The sequence below is a fragment of the Molothrus ater genome, chromosome 1, assembly GCF_012460135.2.
Source record: "Molothrus ater isolate BHLD 08-10-18 breed brown headed cowbird chromosome 1, BPBGC_Mater_1.1, whole genome shotgun sequence".
Classification (NCBI taxonomy): Eukaryota; Metazoa; Chordata; class Aves; order Passeriformes; family Icteridae; genus Molothrus; species Molothrus ater.
The window spans coordinates 127,019,342-127,038,925 of NC_050478.2; the positions used below are offsets into that span (position 1 = coordinate 127,019,342).

At 37.1% G+C, this 19,584-nt stretch overlaps 1 protein-coding gene across 15 annotated transcripts in view; it reads right to left on the reverse strand.

Annotated features, from left to right (window-relative positions):
• The window catches only part of OXR1 (oxidation resistance 1), a 355,346-nt gene that overhangs the window by 37,865 nt on the left and 297,897 nt on the right, over nucleotides 1-19,584 (reverse strand). For 14 of the 15 annotated variants that reach the window (XM_036378717.2, XM_036378729.2, XM_036378727.2 and 11 more), the window contains 5 exons: nucleotides 18,432-18,539; nucleotides 17,196-17,315; nucleotides 13,052-13,204; nucleotides 4,510-4,694; nucleotides 460-1,244 (listed from right to left, as the gene is read on the reverse strand). In XM_036378717.2, coding sequence (XP_036234610.1) covers nucleotides 460-1,244; nucleotides 4,510-4,694; nucleotides 13,052-13,204; nucleotides 17,196-17,315; nucleotides 18,432-18,539 — 1,351 coding nt within the window. The remainder of the gene's footprint in view (nucleotides 1-459; nucleotides 1,245-4,509; nucleotides 4,695-13,051; nucleotides 13,205-17,195; nucleotides 17,316-18,431; nucleotides 18,540-19,584) is intronic. The other variant, XM_036378721.2, reaches the window with a different exon arrangement.

A 19,584-nucleotide genomic window follows, 5' to 3' on the forward strand; every position in this document is an offset into this window, starting at 1 on the left:
GTTGTGTAAAGGCACAGCATATTTGTGTATGATAAAAACTTGAACAGCCTTTAAGTGTAACTTCCAACTAATAATCCCAGGACCTTGATCTTTGCATAAGAATTAATGTACTCAAGAAATAAAACCTAGCTGTTCACTGTATCTACAGCACTAGCTTCCTAATATCTAGCCCTTACTTTTCCTTAATCAGGCTTTTTGGATGTTTAACCTTGTTCTAGTCATCATCAAAGTAAGACAAGATGCAAGTGAAACAGCATTCTGAAAGCACCAAATATTTTCTCCAAAAGTTTATGTAAAGTTTAACTTTGGAGTATCTTCAAGTCAATGAGAAACATAACCAGCACATGGAGAAATATGGTGTACAAAATGAAAAAAAATTCAAAATTTCCATTAAATTGGAGGGTGATACATTTTAAATATGAAGGTTAATACTGTACCCATAAATACCCACAGACTCACCTTCTAACCGCCCATCTCCTGCAGATACAGCTTTCTGACTGATCTCTTTTTGTGAATCCTGGTGCATGTTTTCTCTTTGTTGTTTTGTTTGTTGCATAGTGTGGGTCTTCCAGAGCTTGCGGAGTTCTTCTACTTCTGCCTCTGAGTCTTGACTTTGCTCTCCCACTGCTTTTCCTTTGCTAGGTGTCTCCTTCTTTTGAGAGTCTGTGGTATCTTCACAACCCGGACATTCCTCTTCCATCTCATTATCTGGTTTTTTTCCTAGTGAGGAACCCTGATCCTTGCCCACTTCTGTCTCCTTGCTGTGCTCCTCACTACCCTGTGATCTTTGCAAAGACTGCTGGAGGACATCTGCAGTGTTTTCACCAGATTCTTGTCCCCCCTTTACAGACATTTTAGCACTTTCTGAACTTAAGTGGGTACCAAACTGTTTAACACCTACAACCATTTCGGCACTGGGCTTTAAGTCACTGGCAGCTTCACTGGAGTCTGAAATGACTGTTAAACATTCAGCACTAGTCTGGTTTATTGTTTGGACAGATTCCGACGATGCTCCAGAAGATTTATCTTGTCGAAGCTCATCTGAGGAAACAAGTTCCTCCCGTATTGGAGAGAGTTCTGATTCTGTGAATACATCTTCTGAAAGAGACTCCTCTGTGCTTCTTGGGGCAGTACTAGCACTGTCATTGCCCGTGTCCCGAACCCTGGAATCCGTGTCATCTGTATTGCTCTTCGCAGCTTTCTTGGAATGGCCAAGTTCCCTTACTGACAGCTGCTCTACATCTCTGTTGAGCAAAATAAGAATGTTGTTATAACAGGTACCTTCAAAGTATCAGGCTCTTTTCTTCACTGTTTTGTTCAAGCTCTTAAAACAAACAAACACCCTAAAAACCAACTTAATCCAGAGCATTAGTAATAAACAAACATAAAATGTGATACCATAATGGTAAACGTGGCTGACCTTTTGCCAGCACAACAAAGCAGGGACTTCCCAAGTTCATGACATTACTTTCACAAGAAACTCTCCTATAAAACTAACAAGATTGTGAGATGCACTTGAAGTGTAAAAATAAAATATAAACCGAAGTAAAACCAGCAAAAAGCTACACACAGCCATAATCTCTAAACGTGAAAATCATCCACAGTTTTTTAGGTTTTGTCTCCCCAAGCAGTCAGTACAATTGTACAACAGTACAGACATGTCCCACCCTACAAGGAAGCTGACACCTAGCTCACAGGTAAGATATGAATGGCAGAAATCATCTGGTCTAACCTCAGATATCGAAGCCAGTAAAGGCAGAACAGTGGGAACCATCACAGTATATCTCACTATTCTGCCCATAGAAAATACCTGAAACAGTGTTTAGTGTCTTTAGCAGGTACCTAACTTTGAGGATACCATTGTTTGGCAAAATAAACCCCAAACTACTTGATAAAACTGAAGATGCTGATAAATAGTGTAAAAAAAGCAAGCATAAAAATTTATTTTACCCAGAGGAAATAATCTTGCTTAAACCTGCCTTTCAAAATAAACTAACTAGAAATTCTATGACTTTTAGAAGAGGAAGACTAGAAAGGTACTATGAACATGCTCAAGTAAACCTACAGAACTCAAGCTTTTCTCTGTTGTCAAAAAACCCGGGCAGTAGACAGCCATCACAAAAAATTCTCATATTTAAACTTACTCACGACTAGAGCTCTCAATGTCAAATTCTTTGCTATCAGAAGCCTACCAGCTCTTCCATTACCTAGTACTAAATGCTTTTAAGAAGCTTGTACATTATTCTCTGTTCTGAAGGACAATAAATTCACTCCACAGTCTCACAAAACTTCACATTCACTTACATCATATTACTGAGATGCTGCTAAAGTTCAGGATGTTTGCAAAGCACATGCACCATCTTATCTAAGCATCAACATGAAACTTGCAGTAAGCTTTAGCTGACTGAATGATTTTGTTTACAAAGCACGTGGATTCAGCTTTAGAATTCATTACCTATTAGACTAGGCCATTTCTTTAAATTTGCAGGATTATGCTCATTATAGGTGCTCTTATAGAAGCACAATGTAAGGTTCATGAAATCTGTAAAACATACAGTCAGATGTTTTTGTCCAGTTTTAGCAGATTGTGGCTTATATATAGAAACCATACAACATGAAATTTGAGTTCTAAGAACCAAAGCATCCATTGGGCTTATGACCATTTTCCATGTCAACAATCTGAATACTGAAAATAAGATTGCTTTCCCAAGTTTTAAGCAGGTTTGACACTTGGAAAATTTTGGAGAGTGGAAGGAGGTTAACTACAACAGCAGAATATGTAGAAAAAAAAAAAAAAAACAGTGAGAAAACATGATTTAAGTGTCAAATACCCGAAGACACATGGGTCTTGTCAGAGCTAGCTGAAGATGTTAGGACTTCTGCTTAGACTTAAAAGATTTTTGTTTTCCCCCAAATTTACAAATATGCCTCATATTTAGCTAAGGCACAAAAGTGCAGGGACTGAAGAAAATGCTGGCAGCTAGTGTTCCACCCACTGGTTGATACAGCTGACAAGAAAGATAAATCAAATTGGGCATACAGGCCTCTGAATGCAGAGTATGACCTTTTATTAGCAGACATGTTTTCATTCCACATGCATTCATATTATAAACAAAAGAGAAAATGCATGTGCTACAAGAGCATAAAAATCAATAGCATCATTAAGTCATTAACAAACAAAACATTTTAGAAAAATACTTGTTTTGCAACCACAATAACATGACTCAAGCATAGAGCTCTCTAATTCTTTCCAGTGTCTATCAATTGAAATAGGAACTGTGACCTACTTTTTAAAACTCAGTCTGGAAAATAAACTTCCGGAAAAAAATTATGCTGAAGGCATCATTGTTCTACATCAAAAGCCCCAAAAGTACTGCTGTAGCGACATGTATTTCAGTTGCCCTTTCAACAGACACATCACATTGGGCAGCAAACAAGACCATACCAAGATACCCGTTCATTCCCAGGTTTATGCCAAAACTGAGCTCATAAATGGTATGAGGCAAGTTACTACTTCTGAGTGTCCATACAGTTAAGATTATCAAGAAAGATGTGCTAGGGTACTACCTATATGAACTGTAAGAGGATATTTTTAAGAGTTATTGAGTATCTTAAAAAATGCAACTATTTTAAGTAGGGTATAGCATTACATATCAAGCAAACAGCTTTACACTCTCCCGGTAAAAGAAGCCCACTTTCCTACAGCTAGGTAATTGAGGCAGTCTGCAACTGTTTGTGTTTTATGGGCTGTGATAGGTAAAGGGGGTGTGATTTTTTTTTTTAATCCTTTTTGGATTTCAAGACAGAATTTATCTTTTTCTGATGATAATATAAAAGCTCGCCACAAAAAAACAGAGAGAATGGAACAAAGATTTCTTGTAATGCTCTTCAAATTTGATTTTAAATGCCTGCTGCACACCAGTGCTTAGACAAACCAATCCAAATTCACTGTTTACTCCAAAAAAAGACTACACCTAAGGTGAATATGCAGTCCCTCCCCTAGCCATAAAGGGAAAAAAAAAATACTCCTAGGCCCAGGATAATATATACAAATCATAGAAAACTAGTTTAAATCGTTTGTCAGAGCAACAAGATTGAGAAGCAAGTAAAAAATGCTAAACAATGAAAATTTGTACCTAAAATTGTCAAAGCTGCCCTTTCTTATTGTGAATACCAGTTCTTGAATTATTGAAGAACCAAACAACATCGACTACTGTTTCCATAGTGGGGAAGGGGCAGAAGAAATGATGTGGTACCGTAGATCTTTATAAGAGACTACTGTAGGAAATTAGACTCCATGTGTATAGAAGAAGATTTATCCTGCATCATATATAGGATGTGAGAACTGAAGGTAAAGCAAAGTTTCTATAGGATCTTTCCAAGCCAATCTTTGATATCCTTTCCTAACAAGAAAAAGAAGGAAAATGCTGGTTTGCTAGTTTTGTATGGTCAACAATGTGGCTACAGTTCAGATTCACTCAAAGCTTTACAAATACTGTTCTATCTTACATGCTTAATGACTCCTTAATTTTGCTGTCCACAATTTCCTTATACAGAGCAGCTGACATCACTTCTTCCATTGGACACATGATGCCATATTCTTCACAGCCATTCTCTTGGACCAGAGGATCCATTTTATGAGGATCAAACATTATATTATTTGGCGTCACTAGCAGCACACCATTGACCGTACCCTAAAATGAGAGGGAAAAGAAGCGGTAATTTTTCTCCTTCAAATTCCAGCTTATTCTTCATTTTTCAGTAGGAAAAAGGTGTTTTCTATTTTTTTTTTAATAAAGCCATTTTTAATTTATTTTTAAGCAATCTGTTATGTTACTAAGTCACTGTTAAACACAAGAAACTGTAACTTTTTCTGGGGAAGCAAATTAATACCACTTGCTTTCCCAAAATAAAACAGTTTTATTCCTCACAACTAATCAATAACTGGTTTTAGTAACGTAAGAGAAACCTTACACACTGAAGAACACACTAAACAGCCCCTCTGAGATAAGGAAACATCTTTCCCAGATAACCACAGGGCTTAACTGGTCAGTTTGAAAGCAATTTTTGCCTAAAACTTGACTCTTAACTCTTCTGTCTCATTTTCTAGTATTTATTTAGAGAGACCTTAAAAACCTATCATGTATCTTACTTTATTTTACACAAAAGTAACAGAGAGGCTGATACAAATCCTTCTAACTTAATGGACACTGTGAATGATTGGAGAAACACATTTACAGAATGAAACTAGAATAAAAAAGACTCAAGATTATCAAAGACGAAATTTTGGATGGTTTTAATCACAATGATACTACTGCAGAGTACACGAATGCAAGTAGAGTTTAAAATTTAACTATGAAAAACTTTGAGGTTTATATTAATACTATGAATTGTAGGGCTCTTATACAATACAAGTATAAAAACAAAGTTAATTTACAATATGTTCAACTCTCTTTGAACAAAAAAAGTTAGAAACACATGCAAACAGCATTTGCCTGCTACAGAAATTCATTTAACTGTTGAAACAGTGGAGTTTGAGCTAAAACCATGAACAGAAGAAAACCTAGCTTTAAGTAGAGTGACAGGAATACTTCAGTTACAGATCGTGACTCCTAAAGACTTTACAAATCTTATCAGACATTCCAAATTTTCATTCAAGAACTCAGTTCACGTGCTGTTGAAGGAATTAAATATTTACCTTACTGATAAAACATTCATAACTATTATAAAGGGTGTGTATTGGAGGAGACTGTTTTCAATTTTGTTTTGAGAAGACATTAGCACAGCACAAACACAGATACAGTTCTTCTGAACTCGAAAAATTTTGTTCCCAGGTGATGGTTGATGACCTTCACAGTAGGAAAACAAAGATACCAACCAGTAAAAAGAAAAGTGCAAGTTATAAAAAAAAACCCAACCAAAGCAAAAGTGTTATTAAAGTCTCAACAATGACCAATGCTATTTCTAGTATGGAAAAATGAAGATATGTCTCAAAAGCAGCCCAATCATCTGTGCTTGAGTCTTTTAGTTGTTCAGTGCTTAATCAGATTTCATATACATCTTTTAGAGTACAACACATGTGCTGAAGACTTTGAAGTCAGCAGAAGACATATACATAATTCCAAGGTGTTTAAAGTACTGAAAGAAGGCGTTTATGGCCATTTCTTTTCTAGACCTGTATCATGGAAATAGACTTTCAAGGTTGTCCTCCAAGAGGACAACTGTCAAGAGAAGTCTACATTTTGTTATATCTATTGTAGTCTAGAAAACAAATTTAACAAAACTGCAGAAGTCAATGAGTCTACTCAGAAGAATGACTGCTTCTCTTTAAACGAATATAACTTCTGTAAATTCAGTGCATAATTAAAACAAAAAAGCAACAGCTTTTCTACATCTGAGCTCTTTCATTAATGGTCATAAATGCATAATTAAAACAAAAAAGCAACAGCTTTTCTACATCTGAGCTCTTTCATTAATGGTCATAAAAATCAAATTTTATTAATACTCTTTAGATCTGACCCAGAAATTGTCATAGTCTTGCTCGCAGTTGGATTAGATGATCATTGTAGGTCACTTCTAACCAAAATATCCTATTCTGTTCTTTCACTGCCCAAATACTGCATGTGGATCTTCAAAACAGCCAGGCTGAAGAGAAAATGGTAAGGTTGTATGACTGCTCTATCTAAAGGATTTAAGTGTTCAACTTCCACAATTAGGTATTACTCAGTAGAAAAAAAAACAGTAATTGAACTCATTAGAGAGCTCTTCATTTCCAGAATAATAGTGTCTTCATTTGTCCGCTATCTCATGAACCTTCCTCGATAAATTAAGTGCACAGGATGTGCTAAAGCTTTTGAGGCAATAAAGAGATGATATTTTTCTGTCAAGGGATGTGCTGTCACAACTAAGATATCATTTGTGTCAACAAACTCCAATGCTTTATAACTTGCTTTCAAGAGCACAGATAAGGCTGCCTCAGCTGAAAGCATAGGCCAAAAATTGATTAAAGAAAAAAAGCTTCATATGTTTGACATGGCTTATCTGGATATTAGAGTCACATCATCAGAATAACATGTATAAAGAACCAGTTACACATCAACCACTAATTTCAGTTGTCTTGCTTCAGAATCAGTTTTAGCAGTTCAGAAAACACCAACTTAACCCTCTCAAAGCCCACAAGCCAGGCTTGTTAGTATCTTAAACAAACAGCATATCACCATAAAGGACAAAAATCTGTGCATGTGCAAGGCTACTCACTATATAAGAAAAACAAGTTTAAGAGACCTTCTATTGTAAACAGAAGCTTCCTAGAAAAGACTGACAATGACCCACCTAATGGCAAAGAATCCCAAACTGGTACATTTACACGGCCTTAGCACATATGGAATTAAGGATTAAAGCTTACCTCAGCAGCCTCAAAGACACAGCTAGAAATAATAAAAGCTTATCTTGACCTTAGAAGAAACCCTCAACACCAATAGGTAGGCAGGTATTCAACATGCAAATGAATTGGAAAGTGTATTCCCACGCAAAACTTACTACAGCAATAGAAATTGAGAATTCAGACCTAGCAGACTTTTATCTGGATTTGACAAAGTGGCTGATCAAACACTTGACTTGCATTTACTATAAGGAAGTGAAAGATTACAGAGGTATCTTGAAAACAACAGATTTATAGCACCTTAACAAGACATGACCTATTTCATCCTTATCTGTCTAAAAAACATAATGCAACAATTCTGGTTCACAAGTTACTAGGCACAGTCCACAGTTACTAGATGAACACTTTGATATAGTTTTCTAGAGAAGAACTGCTGCTCCAAATTAATAAAAATTAAGTTCCTAATAATACACTAATTAGCATTAGTATTTCTGTCACTTTTCATTATTACCTCCAAGGATCACTGAATGTTAACCCAGGTAGCTAAGCAATGCTCAGGTAAAAGGCAGATAAAGAAATATTTGGTTTGGCTGCAGATTTTAGTTACTCATTTTCAGACATGCCAATGTTTCTGACACTTGCTCTGACAATTTCTGTGACTCTTATAGGAAAAATACCTTCTGTCTTTACTACCTTGTTTGCAGGAGTAAAAGCTTCCTTAAAACCTATTACTCAACAGATGTTGTTTCTAGTACGGACAGAAACCAAGTTCTGTTGATTCTGGGAGGAAAAAAGAACATCAGAACAAAACATACAAGTGGGAGCACACAAGCCTTTAGCCAATTGCTTAAGAGCTGCTCATTATGCTCAGTCTTTCCTGAGAGATGGGAACTGCAGCAACTCCAGCATTTGAGAGCTAACACCACAGCTTTGCATAAGTCAAGAAAAAATTGCATCTATTCTTTAAAGGAAATACCTGAAACTTCATTTCCTTGTTGGAAATGAAGGATCAGATAGATGTCTATGTTAGCATTCCTAAAATACATATTCTCCAGAACTATTGTATCAGAGTACACAAGGATGAACTCCTGAGCATTTTAGTATCATGCACTCATCATTTAAGGCTCTAAAACAACTTTTCTGGTTACTCATACATATTTGTGCACTATGGCAGCAGATGCCACAGTCATATCATAAAATATCCAGGAATGGGTAATAAAGGTGACACCAGAAAAAGCCCTGGAGTATCTCTATATCAGTAGTGTGGCCGGTAGGACCAGGGCAGTGAGTGTCACTCAGTACTCAGCACTGGGAAGCTACATGTCAAATACTGTGTTCAGTTCTGGATCCCTCAATTCAGGAAGCACATCGAGGTGCTGGAGCAAATTCATAAAATACCAGCTGAGCTGCTGAATGGTCTAGAGATTAATTCCTGTGAGCAGCAGCACAGGGAACTGGGCTTGTTCAGCCTGGAGAAGAGGAAGCTCAGGAGGGACCTTATTACTCTCTATGTGAGAAGAGGTTGTAGCCAGGTGGGCATTGGCCTCTTCTCCCAGGCAACCAGTTGCAGGACAACAAGAAATGGCCTCAAGGTGTGCTAGAGGAGGTTTAGGCTGGGCATCAAGAGGAATTTCTTCACAAAAAGGGTCGTTAAGCATTGGGATGGGCTGTCCAGTGAAGTGGTGGAGTCACCATCCCAGGAGATTCAAGTAATCACTGGATGTGGCACTTAGTGCCGTGGTCTAATCAACAACATGGTGATCAGGAAAAGATTGGACTTGACCTTAGAGGCATTTTCCAACCTAAATGATTCTGTAATGCTGTTCTTGGTAAGTAACTTCCAACAAACTAACCTCCCCTGCCATCTTATAAACACCAAAGATGAATGAGAGCCTAGTCTGCTCCCCATATGTAATCTCCTTGGTTCCTTGCCTTTGGAGCAAGGAAAAAGTTCCCAAGCTCCTTCTCTGACCTGGTTAAGCTACTGAAAATATTTTGAGTGTGAATATATTCTTCAAAGTGAAGAATATCATGGGGCTTATTTATGAAAAACAAAGCCCTTATCTACCAATATTAAAAAAAGATGAACCCAGCTTCTCCTTTGCGGGCTATTAAGTTGGGTCTTCAGCCCAGATCCCTTTAAAATAAATCAAATACTCACTTAACATTTCAGAAGAGCTCTTTGACTCAATTTTTTACAAATTCAATTTTTCAAAATAGCCACAAGAATTATTTGTGCTAACAATGTTGTTAGAGATCTGCAAATCAGAGCACAAGCTCAAGCAAAAACACTGGACAATGTCATACACGCTACCAACTGCTACATGACTCCAGTATACTGATGTTTGCTCTAATCTCCTTGTTTTCTAGTCCTTGGGAAAAAATAATTTAAAAGATGAACTGCTATAAACAACTCAGTTGTTGCTACAGAACCCTGAGAAACACATTTTTAGGGCATCCTCCACAAAATAACCAATGACTTGTTTCTCTTGGACCATAATTACTAAGTAGTTGTTGAGAGAAAAAATACTAAAAATACTGGCTATGAAAATGAAATACAAACTAGGCTCCACATGCATCTACTAAGTAATTCAACACAATACTGTTACAGGAAGTTCTGGTTCTGGAACAAAACTCCCCAAAATAGCACTTGTAGAAATGAAGTTTCCTGTACGCAATAGATTTTAAAGACGTAAAGTAAAATTCTGTTCAGATGAAATTCTGATTTAAGATCCTCAAAGAGAAATGCTAAGCCATTCTATTACTAAAAACCATGTGGAAATTTTAGGTTATTAAAAAAAATAGATCCCTTGAGTCCTAAAGCTGCTCTAGAAAATATTAATCCAGATACATAAAAACATACATATGGAAGGTAGATTAAACTGCACATGTAGATATTCAGTTCCGAATCAGTTGTGTCGTCTTACCATTAAAATTCCTTACACATCAGGAAAGGGAAGCTCTAACTCCCATGTAAAACCTGAGATGGAAATCTGAACAATCATTATAAAGGGAGGTTTAGAGCCAAACTATCACACCAGTGAGCCCACACATTAAGATTAAGCAGCTTAGTAAAACAGTTCTAAGAAAGTTTGAAAGGAGTCCTAACAAGAAGTTCAAAGATAAGTTCTCTAAATAATTCCATTGCATTCTTGAACACACAAGGTTGAATAAAAACTGTAATTTATGATTTATGAAGCTTTTATCATGAAAATACTTCTTTTATGCCTTCTTTCTTGTAGGAGTTTTGAACCTCATCATTATCCTTTTCACCTAATGAGCAATAAATGTGTGTTTTCTGTGCTTTCATTTCCAGGTCGGTGGTTTGGGTTTTTTCAAGCCTCGGTATTAGTAACTTTCCTTTACCTACTACATTTCAAAACAGTTAAGTAAAACTTAGCAAAAATAAAAAAGAATTCCAAATTTCCCTAACTAGTTTCAGTTACAATCATGCAGAATTTTTACAGTACCTTTCTTTTGGCACAAGGAACGGTGCAAAGAAAAAAAACCCCAGAGCAGCACACTTTTCTACAGTAGAAGCCAACAATGCAGCTGTAAGACAGGGCACACCTAGCAAGTCAAGGTGGGACTGCAGCACACTGGTCCTACTGATCTATTGTCTGTACAGAATATTCCCATGACCCTGCCTCTTACTGTACTCAACACCCTGCCTCCATCAGTAGCCAAAACCAGCTAACACAGAGCAAGTGCAATGAACAGAGCAAGCATTCCAGGTTCCAAACCCTGCTCCTCAGAGGATTCCTCTGTGCTTGTCCAGAAAGTCACGAGTGTGACTAAATGCAACTCCAACCACACACAAAATAAGCAGTTTTAAAAAGTGAGAAATGAGACAATCTTACCCTAATGAAAGCCCTTTTGTACAGACACACTGTAAAATAGGCCTTCACTAGATTTCAGCCTACAAGCAGCAGTCACAGTGATGACAGACTTCACAACTGAACCCCTAAAGAATGGCTAACAATGAGCTTCAAAAATCCCTTTCAGAGTAGAAGGCAAAGGATGAATCTTTTAAGCTTTCTACAGAAAACTTTTGCAAGTTTATCATCCTGCATAATGAGGAAATGTATCGAGGAGAGGCAAGACAACATTCAAGAGGACATTCTTACCATATGTGGCACAAAGTCTAAATTACATGCTAAACTTACAAGATCTGGCACTTGAATCTGAGCAAGTCAGTATTCATTTTTCTCCCACCCACCTCCCCAAGTATGGACAGACACAGCAATGGGTTATGCAACTTTTTACAAACAAAATTCTCCCTGAAGCACTCAGAAAATAGGCTGTAATGCTACAAGCCAAAGACCGCTAATACTCCCTGTAATATCCTGAGGAAAAATTACAGCACATAAATAATATGCTGTAAATTTTTACCCCAGATTTTTTCCAGTACATCCAATTTCTAACAAAGACTCACAGGTCTCAATTCCTCTGCATAACAGCACTTAAAACTGATAAGTAAGGATGCGCCTAGGATCAACCTAAAAAAGTCACCTACAGACAGAACACTACAAGTGAAAAAAATTACCTGCAAAGCAGAACTACAAGTGAAAAAAATTACTTGCAAAGCAGAACAAAGTAAAAAACAAAGCTGTTCCAGTACTTGCTTCACCAACTTCTAACAAGCAGCTTTTGTCAATTCACACATATTATCCAACGGCTTCAAGCCTAGACACACATAGATTTGCAATCCTTTCCCCATCAGCCAAAAAAATAAAAAATCACAGTTTTAGGAGACTTTTATTAACCTGTTTATCATTAGTGTACCTTGTCTTGAAACCTATTGCTGAACAACACAGAAACAGTGGTATTTCTATATACACACCTGAACTTCAGGCAAAGGAAGAAATATTACAAGTACTTGGAATTTTATTGCATTCATTGAGTGAAGGCATTTTTCATAGATAAAATGAATACTAGTAATTTAATAAAAAATACTAGTGATTTTTCTGTGAGGTAGTGGAGCAACACATTTTGATTTTTGGTAAAGTGCTCTGAGATAATGTCAAAACACTTCACCTCAGTCCCTAGAAGTCTGTGCAAGAATTGTGCACTTATGAGCTAAACAGAGGTGCCACTGACTTGGAGGCATTTTGTGTAACGATGCTATTGAAAGTTCTAAGTTCTCTAACTGCTTCAAAGAAAAAAGCAAAATCAAGGTTTGTACCATACCACACCAAGCCATATGGTGAACAATACAGAACTTGTTTGCAGAATCAGAAGTTTATTCTGCTCACCCTGTCCTGCTTTTAAAAAAAAAAAAAAAGGAAGCAAAGCTATGCAGCTGTATATTTCCTAGCACAGTTTAATACATGTTTTTTTCCACTGTAAGTAAAGAAAATTACCTAAGAGAGATATTAACATAAGGAACAAACAGACCTCATGCCCTCAACATACAAGATTTATGTAACAGTACAGCATCAGAGATGTCTGTCACATATCAACTTCTTGCATCAATCATGTCCTGAACAAGAGGCCTGGAGAACCCAAAGGAAACAGTAAGTTAAAAAAATTAGTATATTTATACAGACATATGCATGTGAGTCGATTCGTCTATTCATCACCGACTAAAGTCTACTCTGTGTTTATACTTTAAACATGTTTTATTATTACATTCTATACAGTAACAGTAAAACCTGAATGTTTCAGTACCTTGCCATTAGTGATGTACTTGCAATTAATTTTTAGAAATTTCTCTGTAAATGCTTCCTCCTCTTCGGAGGTGGATGATACCACTCTTGAAGGACGAACACATGCATGTGCTGGTGAGACAGCTGACTCCTTCTGCTGGACTCCATCTGAATCCTGAAAGGAAATAGAAAGAAACAAAGAAGAACTTAGCATTGTGCTTTTTTCAATATCAACTCCTGGAGATTTTCTGCTGTGTAATTTGACCAGTCAGGTAACTGATGGACAGTTTATAAAAGAACTGCCCCAACAGGGACTCAAGGATTGAAACTGACCACCAAGACAGCAAACAGTCTTCAAGGCTAGGCTGCATAGGGGTGTGAGTAACCTGGTCTAGTGGAAGATGTCTCTGCCTACAGCAGAGGGTTTGGAACTGGATATCTTTAAGGTCCCTTCCAACCCAACCTAGTTTATGATTCTAAAAAAGATTTAAAAAAAAAAATCACATACACAAATGCTGAATAAGTTTGAACACAATGATCCTGGCAATGTTTCTGGCCCATGTTCTACTCTACCCATTCAGTTCACATTTTTCCAGTATTTTAACAAGGCTGCTTTGGAACAGTGTCAAGGGCCTGGCTCTAGCCAGGGTAAGAAACATGCCTTCCCTCATCTGCTGAGCCTGTCATTTCGCCACAGAAAGCAATCAGTGTTGTCAGGTATGATAGAGCCTTGGTAAATTCTCTTTGGCTGTTTCCAACAATCTTTGTCATTCACATGCCTGGATTTAACTTTCAGAGGATTACCTTCATTACTTCCCTGGGAAGATAATAGAGTTATCTATCTCACTATCTATCAGAATATCCAACTAAGTAGTGCACACGAAACCCTAGGGACAGGACAGACAATGAAAAAATTAGTTTTCAAATGAAAGATAAACAAACAGTAGACAGACTTTACCAAAGCCTATTTTATAGCCACAGAAACCCTGTTTTGGAGCTTCACCCACATCTAAAAGCCTCAATTTCATACATAATTGCTATTTTTAGCTACTAATACAATATTACTATTTTTAGAAAACAGGAACTCCCACATTCCCTTTGGTTTTCTGCTTTCCTGTTCAGTTCTATTCACCAGTACAGACTGCAGATAAATGCCCTTAATCATATCTAGGAACATTATGAACAACTGTTTTCAGTTCATCATCTCTCACTACTTTAGCCTTTGCCAGCATCTTTCAACCTTCATTACAGATCAACCAAAAAACCAAAACAATATACAGAACACTAAATTGAATTTTGGTGAAAAAAGCTAATCAAGGTATAATTAGGAAAAAAACCTCCTGGAGATTAATTCTCCTTCCACATATGCCTTCCTACTGAAAACTACAGGGTCACTCTTGTGATACATAACTCAGCAAGTGGTTCTGAAAGTGCTCAGCTGAGATGCAAGTCCACTCTGAATAAGCCAGCTATTTCTCATCATATTGGCAACATGACACAATCTCGGATCCCAGTATGGCCTGGGAAAGTGAGGGGCAGTGGGATGCACCACCACAATGGTAGACTTTCCAATTTAATGATGATGCTTTTGTCACTACATATTATTTTGAAGTGGAATTTAAGGTTTATACGTAGCAAAGCATATAGGATCTTCTCAAATATGTGCCTAAGACTGCTGAATGAATCTTTCAAAAACCCAGCAGCACCAGAAAAGCTTCAAAATCTAAGCTAGTTCTTACACAGTCTTACTGACAGCAACAAAATTATTGAAATACACAATAAAAGCTTAAGCATAGCAAAATTAAAACAAAACAAAAAAAAAAAATAAAACCAACAAAAAACCCCTACCAAAAACTCCCCAGCTTTAACAAAAAGTTATGCAGGTCTTTTATCACCCACATGCTGGTTTGTATCTAGCCTTATGGCTGTGGCAAGCTACTCCAATTTTCAATAAAACAAAAGAACAAGAGTAGAACATGTCAGCTTATTTTTGACTGAACAGGCATTCAGATATTTGTTAGCCTTCTTATTGAATTTGTAACAAGAAATCACTGATTCTATTGACCAGAGCAGAGAGAAGACTCCTTTACATTATATAAGCAGAGGAACACATCTTTACCTTGAAACATGCTCAAATTTAAACTGCAAATCTGGAGTCAAAATTGGGGGACAGTCAAAGAAGACAGAAATCAAGAGAGCATTAGAGAATGTATACTAGTATGTCTCTCCTTCATAATGATAGCAATCAGCAAAAAGAGAAAAGAAACCATGAAAGACAGGTGCTATGATGAAGAACAAAACCCTCCAGCCTTAACTGCTCACACAGAAGTAGAGTGTCTTTGGAGCTGTTAGAGAAGACTGAAAACAAAACCAAACACACACAGACCACACTGACATGTACAAGTGATTTCTGTTCCTTCATTTTCGGACAAATATTTCTTCTTTCCTTAGATGTACTTTGAAAGGCCTCAGAAACAAAATAATTACATTCCATATTGTTTCATTGCTAATTGGACCTTCCTTGAAGCACTTAAGAATTGCTTGTGATGATCCATGACGTGCAACAAGATACTTTGTTGTTGCATAACTATTTTGTGCATCAGTTAAATTAAATTTAACATTCCAGTTGTTACTAGCATGGGACTGACTGCATTAAATGAAAAAAATCTTTTGCAGAAGAGGTTTTTAAGTATTTTAATTTATTTTCTTTCTTCTACACTTTCAAGTTTTTATCTCTCATATGAGCATACAGTCAACAAAAAGTTTTCAAACAAATTACAGGTATGATTACATCTCCTTATCTACTCTATGCTAAGAGATACACAAAATAATTGACAAAAGAAAGCATAAGGTATTTTTCTGGCATGGAATCTGTAGGAAAAGCTCAGATTTCCAATGGTAAAATTGATAACTTTTCCCTGCAGTAACTTCTTACAGCATATGTTACATGGATAGGTTTTTCTGAGACTGATATAGTTAGAAGATTTATGATACAAGAATGTATTCTTGCAGGCGAGTTTGCTTACTGTGCTACACTACCCTCAGTTTGCCATCAAACACAAAAGAAATTATTCAGCACCAATGACAGACATAAAAACTGGCATGCTAAGACAGAGAAATGAGATCACAGCAAAACCAAACAGTGATTCTCAGCAGAAGGGCAACCATAGACTTTGCAATGCAGCTTGGGAACCTCATCAGCAACAAAGCAATCTTTATATTTAAACTTGGCTGGACCAAGTCATATAAGCAAATAATTCAATGCTTTAAGTCTCAAACCTTCCTAAATTTTGAGGACACAGAATCCTGGAGCAGATGTTTGACAGTTTGATTGAGTAGTGTCAAAATATGCTAACAAGAAAATTTCTTATTTGAGAGGAAAAAATAATAATTGAGAAAAGAACAGTGGTGATGCATGAAGAAACATCCAAATGAGATCATAGCAGCAAAAACTGCAGAGCAGCTCAGGCTCAAATACTCAATCTTCCTGGTTGGACTGTTCCCTATGGGATGCTGCTGACAGCAAACCAGTATTCCTGGAAAGACATACTTATTTCTACAAAGCCAGCTCCAGCCCAAAAATCTCCATTTGAGCTGAATTACAGCACAATACAGATTGCTAAACATTTTTAGCATTTTGAAAGTCTACAAATGTAGAACTACTGAGTAAAAGTCAGCTACAATTAATTCTGCATTAGTCCTTCACCGAAACCCCTTTTTAAACTTCATTTTGCGACATGAAACTAGAGAACCCCCTCTGACACCTCTAGAGCAAGCAGGGGGAAACTGAGCATTCCTGCCAATACATCTTGTCTGCCAAAACCATCAATAAGATTAGAGACAAATGTTTAATAAGCTCTGAAATGTAACAAATACAGAAATGCAACAGTAACTATTAAAGATTTCCGTGTGCAATGACAGTATTTTGCTACAAGTAATTTGCTGTTAAATCAGTTTTCACATTGAAAACTATAATTTACAAAGATTAAAAATCTTGTATTTACTTTTTAAAATGAATAATTTTACTTTCAACTCCAAATACTGTCTAATACTTTCTCCCCAAAACAAAAGGACAGTTTAAGAAGAAAGCATAGCATCTGTAGCATTTATCTTGTATCATTTATATGTAAGGGAAAATTAATTTTAAGGACAATAGGTATACCTACATTTACTGTAGCCTTGTCAAGCTCTGCTTCGGAAGATGTAGGTGATAGGGGACTTACAGGACTTAGAGAGGGGGAGCTGTCCACACTAGATATGTAGTCTGGGTCAGGAACATACAAAATCTATAAAGAAGATATAATGTAGTTAGAAGTCAGTTATGCTTTCATATTTACTTTAGATTTCCCACCAGTTTAGGTATATTTACTATGCTTTCTCGAATTAGGCTACACAAAACTGTTTCTGCTCCCATTGCTTTTAAAAAAATTATGAGTTGAGGGAAAAAACAATACTAAACAAAGCACTTGAAATTTTAGCACTTCAAGTTTTAAATGCTATATTGATATAATTTTGATTTTTAGTCATAATAACAGAGGAAGAAGTTCAGATAGAAAGCATTAAAAGTATACAGCATGACAGAAATAAGAGTGTCCAAGGAAGATGTGTCTAAATATTTCTCTTGCTATGACTCTACTTTTTGAGCAATAAGGAAACAGACTCACTGAATATATAAAAAAAATTTCAACTGAAAGTATTCACACTTTAAATACATTATTTCAGCCATGACAGGCATTCAATCTACCTAGAGAAAGTTCTGCAGCAATCAAAAATGAACACAGAACTTTATCAAACAAAGGGCTAATACCAAATGGCTGATGGCTGATACCAAAGTTGACCTATCACTTGTTTCCAGGCCTGGCTTTTAAGGAGAAGTGAAAACTGAAGGCAAAAACAGGAGGGGAGAAAAAAGGCAACGGTGACCTATAATAAGTGAATGGTAATTCAAATACTGCTGGTAAAAACATCAAGTTTCCTAAGCAGAACATAAACATTATTCAATTTATTAAAAGAGAATTGCAGGCAGTAATATACAGTCACAGAATGTTGCTTGTAAGCTCTACCCTGAATGTGTCTGCTGAGCTAGAGTTCATAAACAGCTTGCTATATTTGCAAAGCAACAATGTGGCTTGTATCTAAGTGTTATTATTGTACCATTAAGCACATCTAGTTTTAAAAGTCCTCTGATCTTATATAAGGGACACAGGTAGCTTCCTTTCACAGGGTTTCCTTTTAGGCAGTTATTTAATAGGCACAAGGAACAGACTTGAGAAAAAGGAAAAATTCTTTTACAAAGCCAATAAGAAAATCACTAAGAGAAGTACTTTAGCACTCTGGTAGGAATGAGAATTCTAGTAAAAGAGGACTTTGTTGAATAAGTAACATATATAGTGCAATAGTACCTGTCCAGGAACGACTGCTCTGGAGAAAAGCTTATTTAATTGAACCAGTTCATTGGGTGTTGTATCAAATTTCAAGGCAATACTGTTTAAAGTATCTCTTGATTCCACCTGTATCAATTGAGGAAAAACAAACAAAAAAAACAAACCTGTAAGAAGTTAGTTCAAATAGTGGCTTACATATTTTATCATGTGTAGATTTACCAAGATTCTGATGAACTTTAATATCTTTATTTCTTATGACTGCTCACCCCCACAAAAAACAACAAAGCCACCACAAAAAACATACCTACCCCCTAAATATTAGTCTACTGCAATCCCATGTAAAAGCACACACCTTCCCATTTTTTTTCCAGTGGCCAGAAGTGTCAGTCACACAGTTTGAGCTGTCAGCTCAGCTATTGCACCAGAACTTCTGATCTACAAATGCACTGCTGGTTACCATTGGGCAATATACCACTGACTGGGTTCACAGAATGATTCATTCCCTCTCTTCAACTGCTTTTCTCCACTTTTCACCTACAGAAAAGCTGAAGAGTTCTCTCAATAAATATAAACACACCCTCTTACTACTGAAATAAGTTTCTGTTAGACCCTGACTTTCAGGTAAAATCCATCACTGAGAAAATGCACAAATGCTGAAGCAAAGCATGTCAACTACTATGACAGCAGATGGAGCATAAGCTTTTTGAGAAAGTGATTCTGTCGTGGTTTGAGAGGAAGTAAGTTTTCTGGGATGCTGTGGTCACACCAATAGGTGCTCAGATTTGAATATTGGCACCTGGTGTGGCCACTGGGGACATGGATTGGCCTCTGAGAACACAGGAGTTAAAAGCAGAGAACTCCAGGGGAAGCTCTCTTGGGTTCCAGCGGGGAAACAGGTCAGACCTCCCCCGGCCCAGTTGCCAGCTGGGTGGGGATGGGGAAGCCATGTGGCCGAGTGAGGTAGGCCTGGGCCTTGGACAGAGATGGGAGGTGAAGAGGCCCCGAGGATGGAAGGGTGGCAGAAGCACTAGGAGGTATCTGGCAGCACCCCCGCAGGAGAGAGAGAGAGCGTACAGCCTGTGCCTGGGACTGTGCTACCTTGGAACTTGATAACGTGTGCCGGCAGCACAGCCAAGAAGGAGAAGAAGGGGGGGCGAGAAGGAGAAGAAGG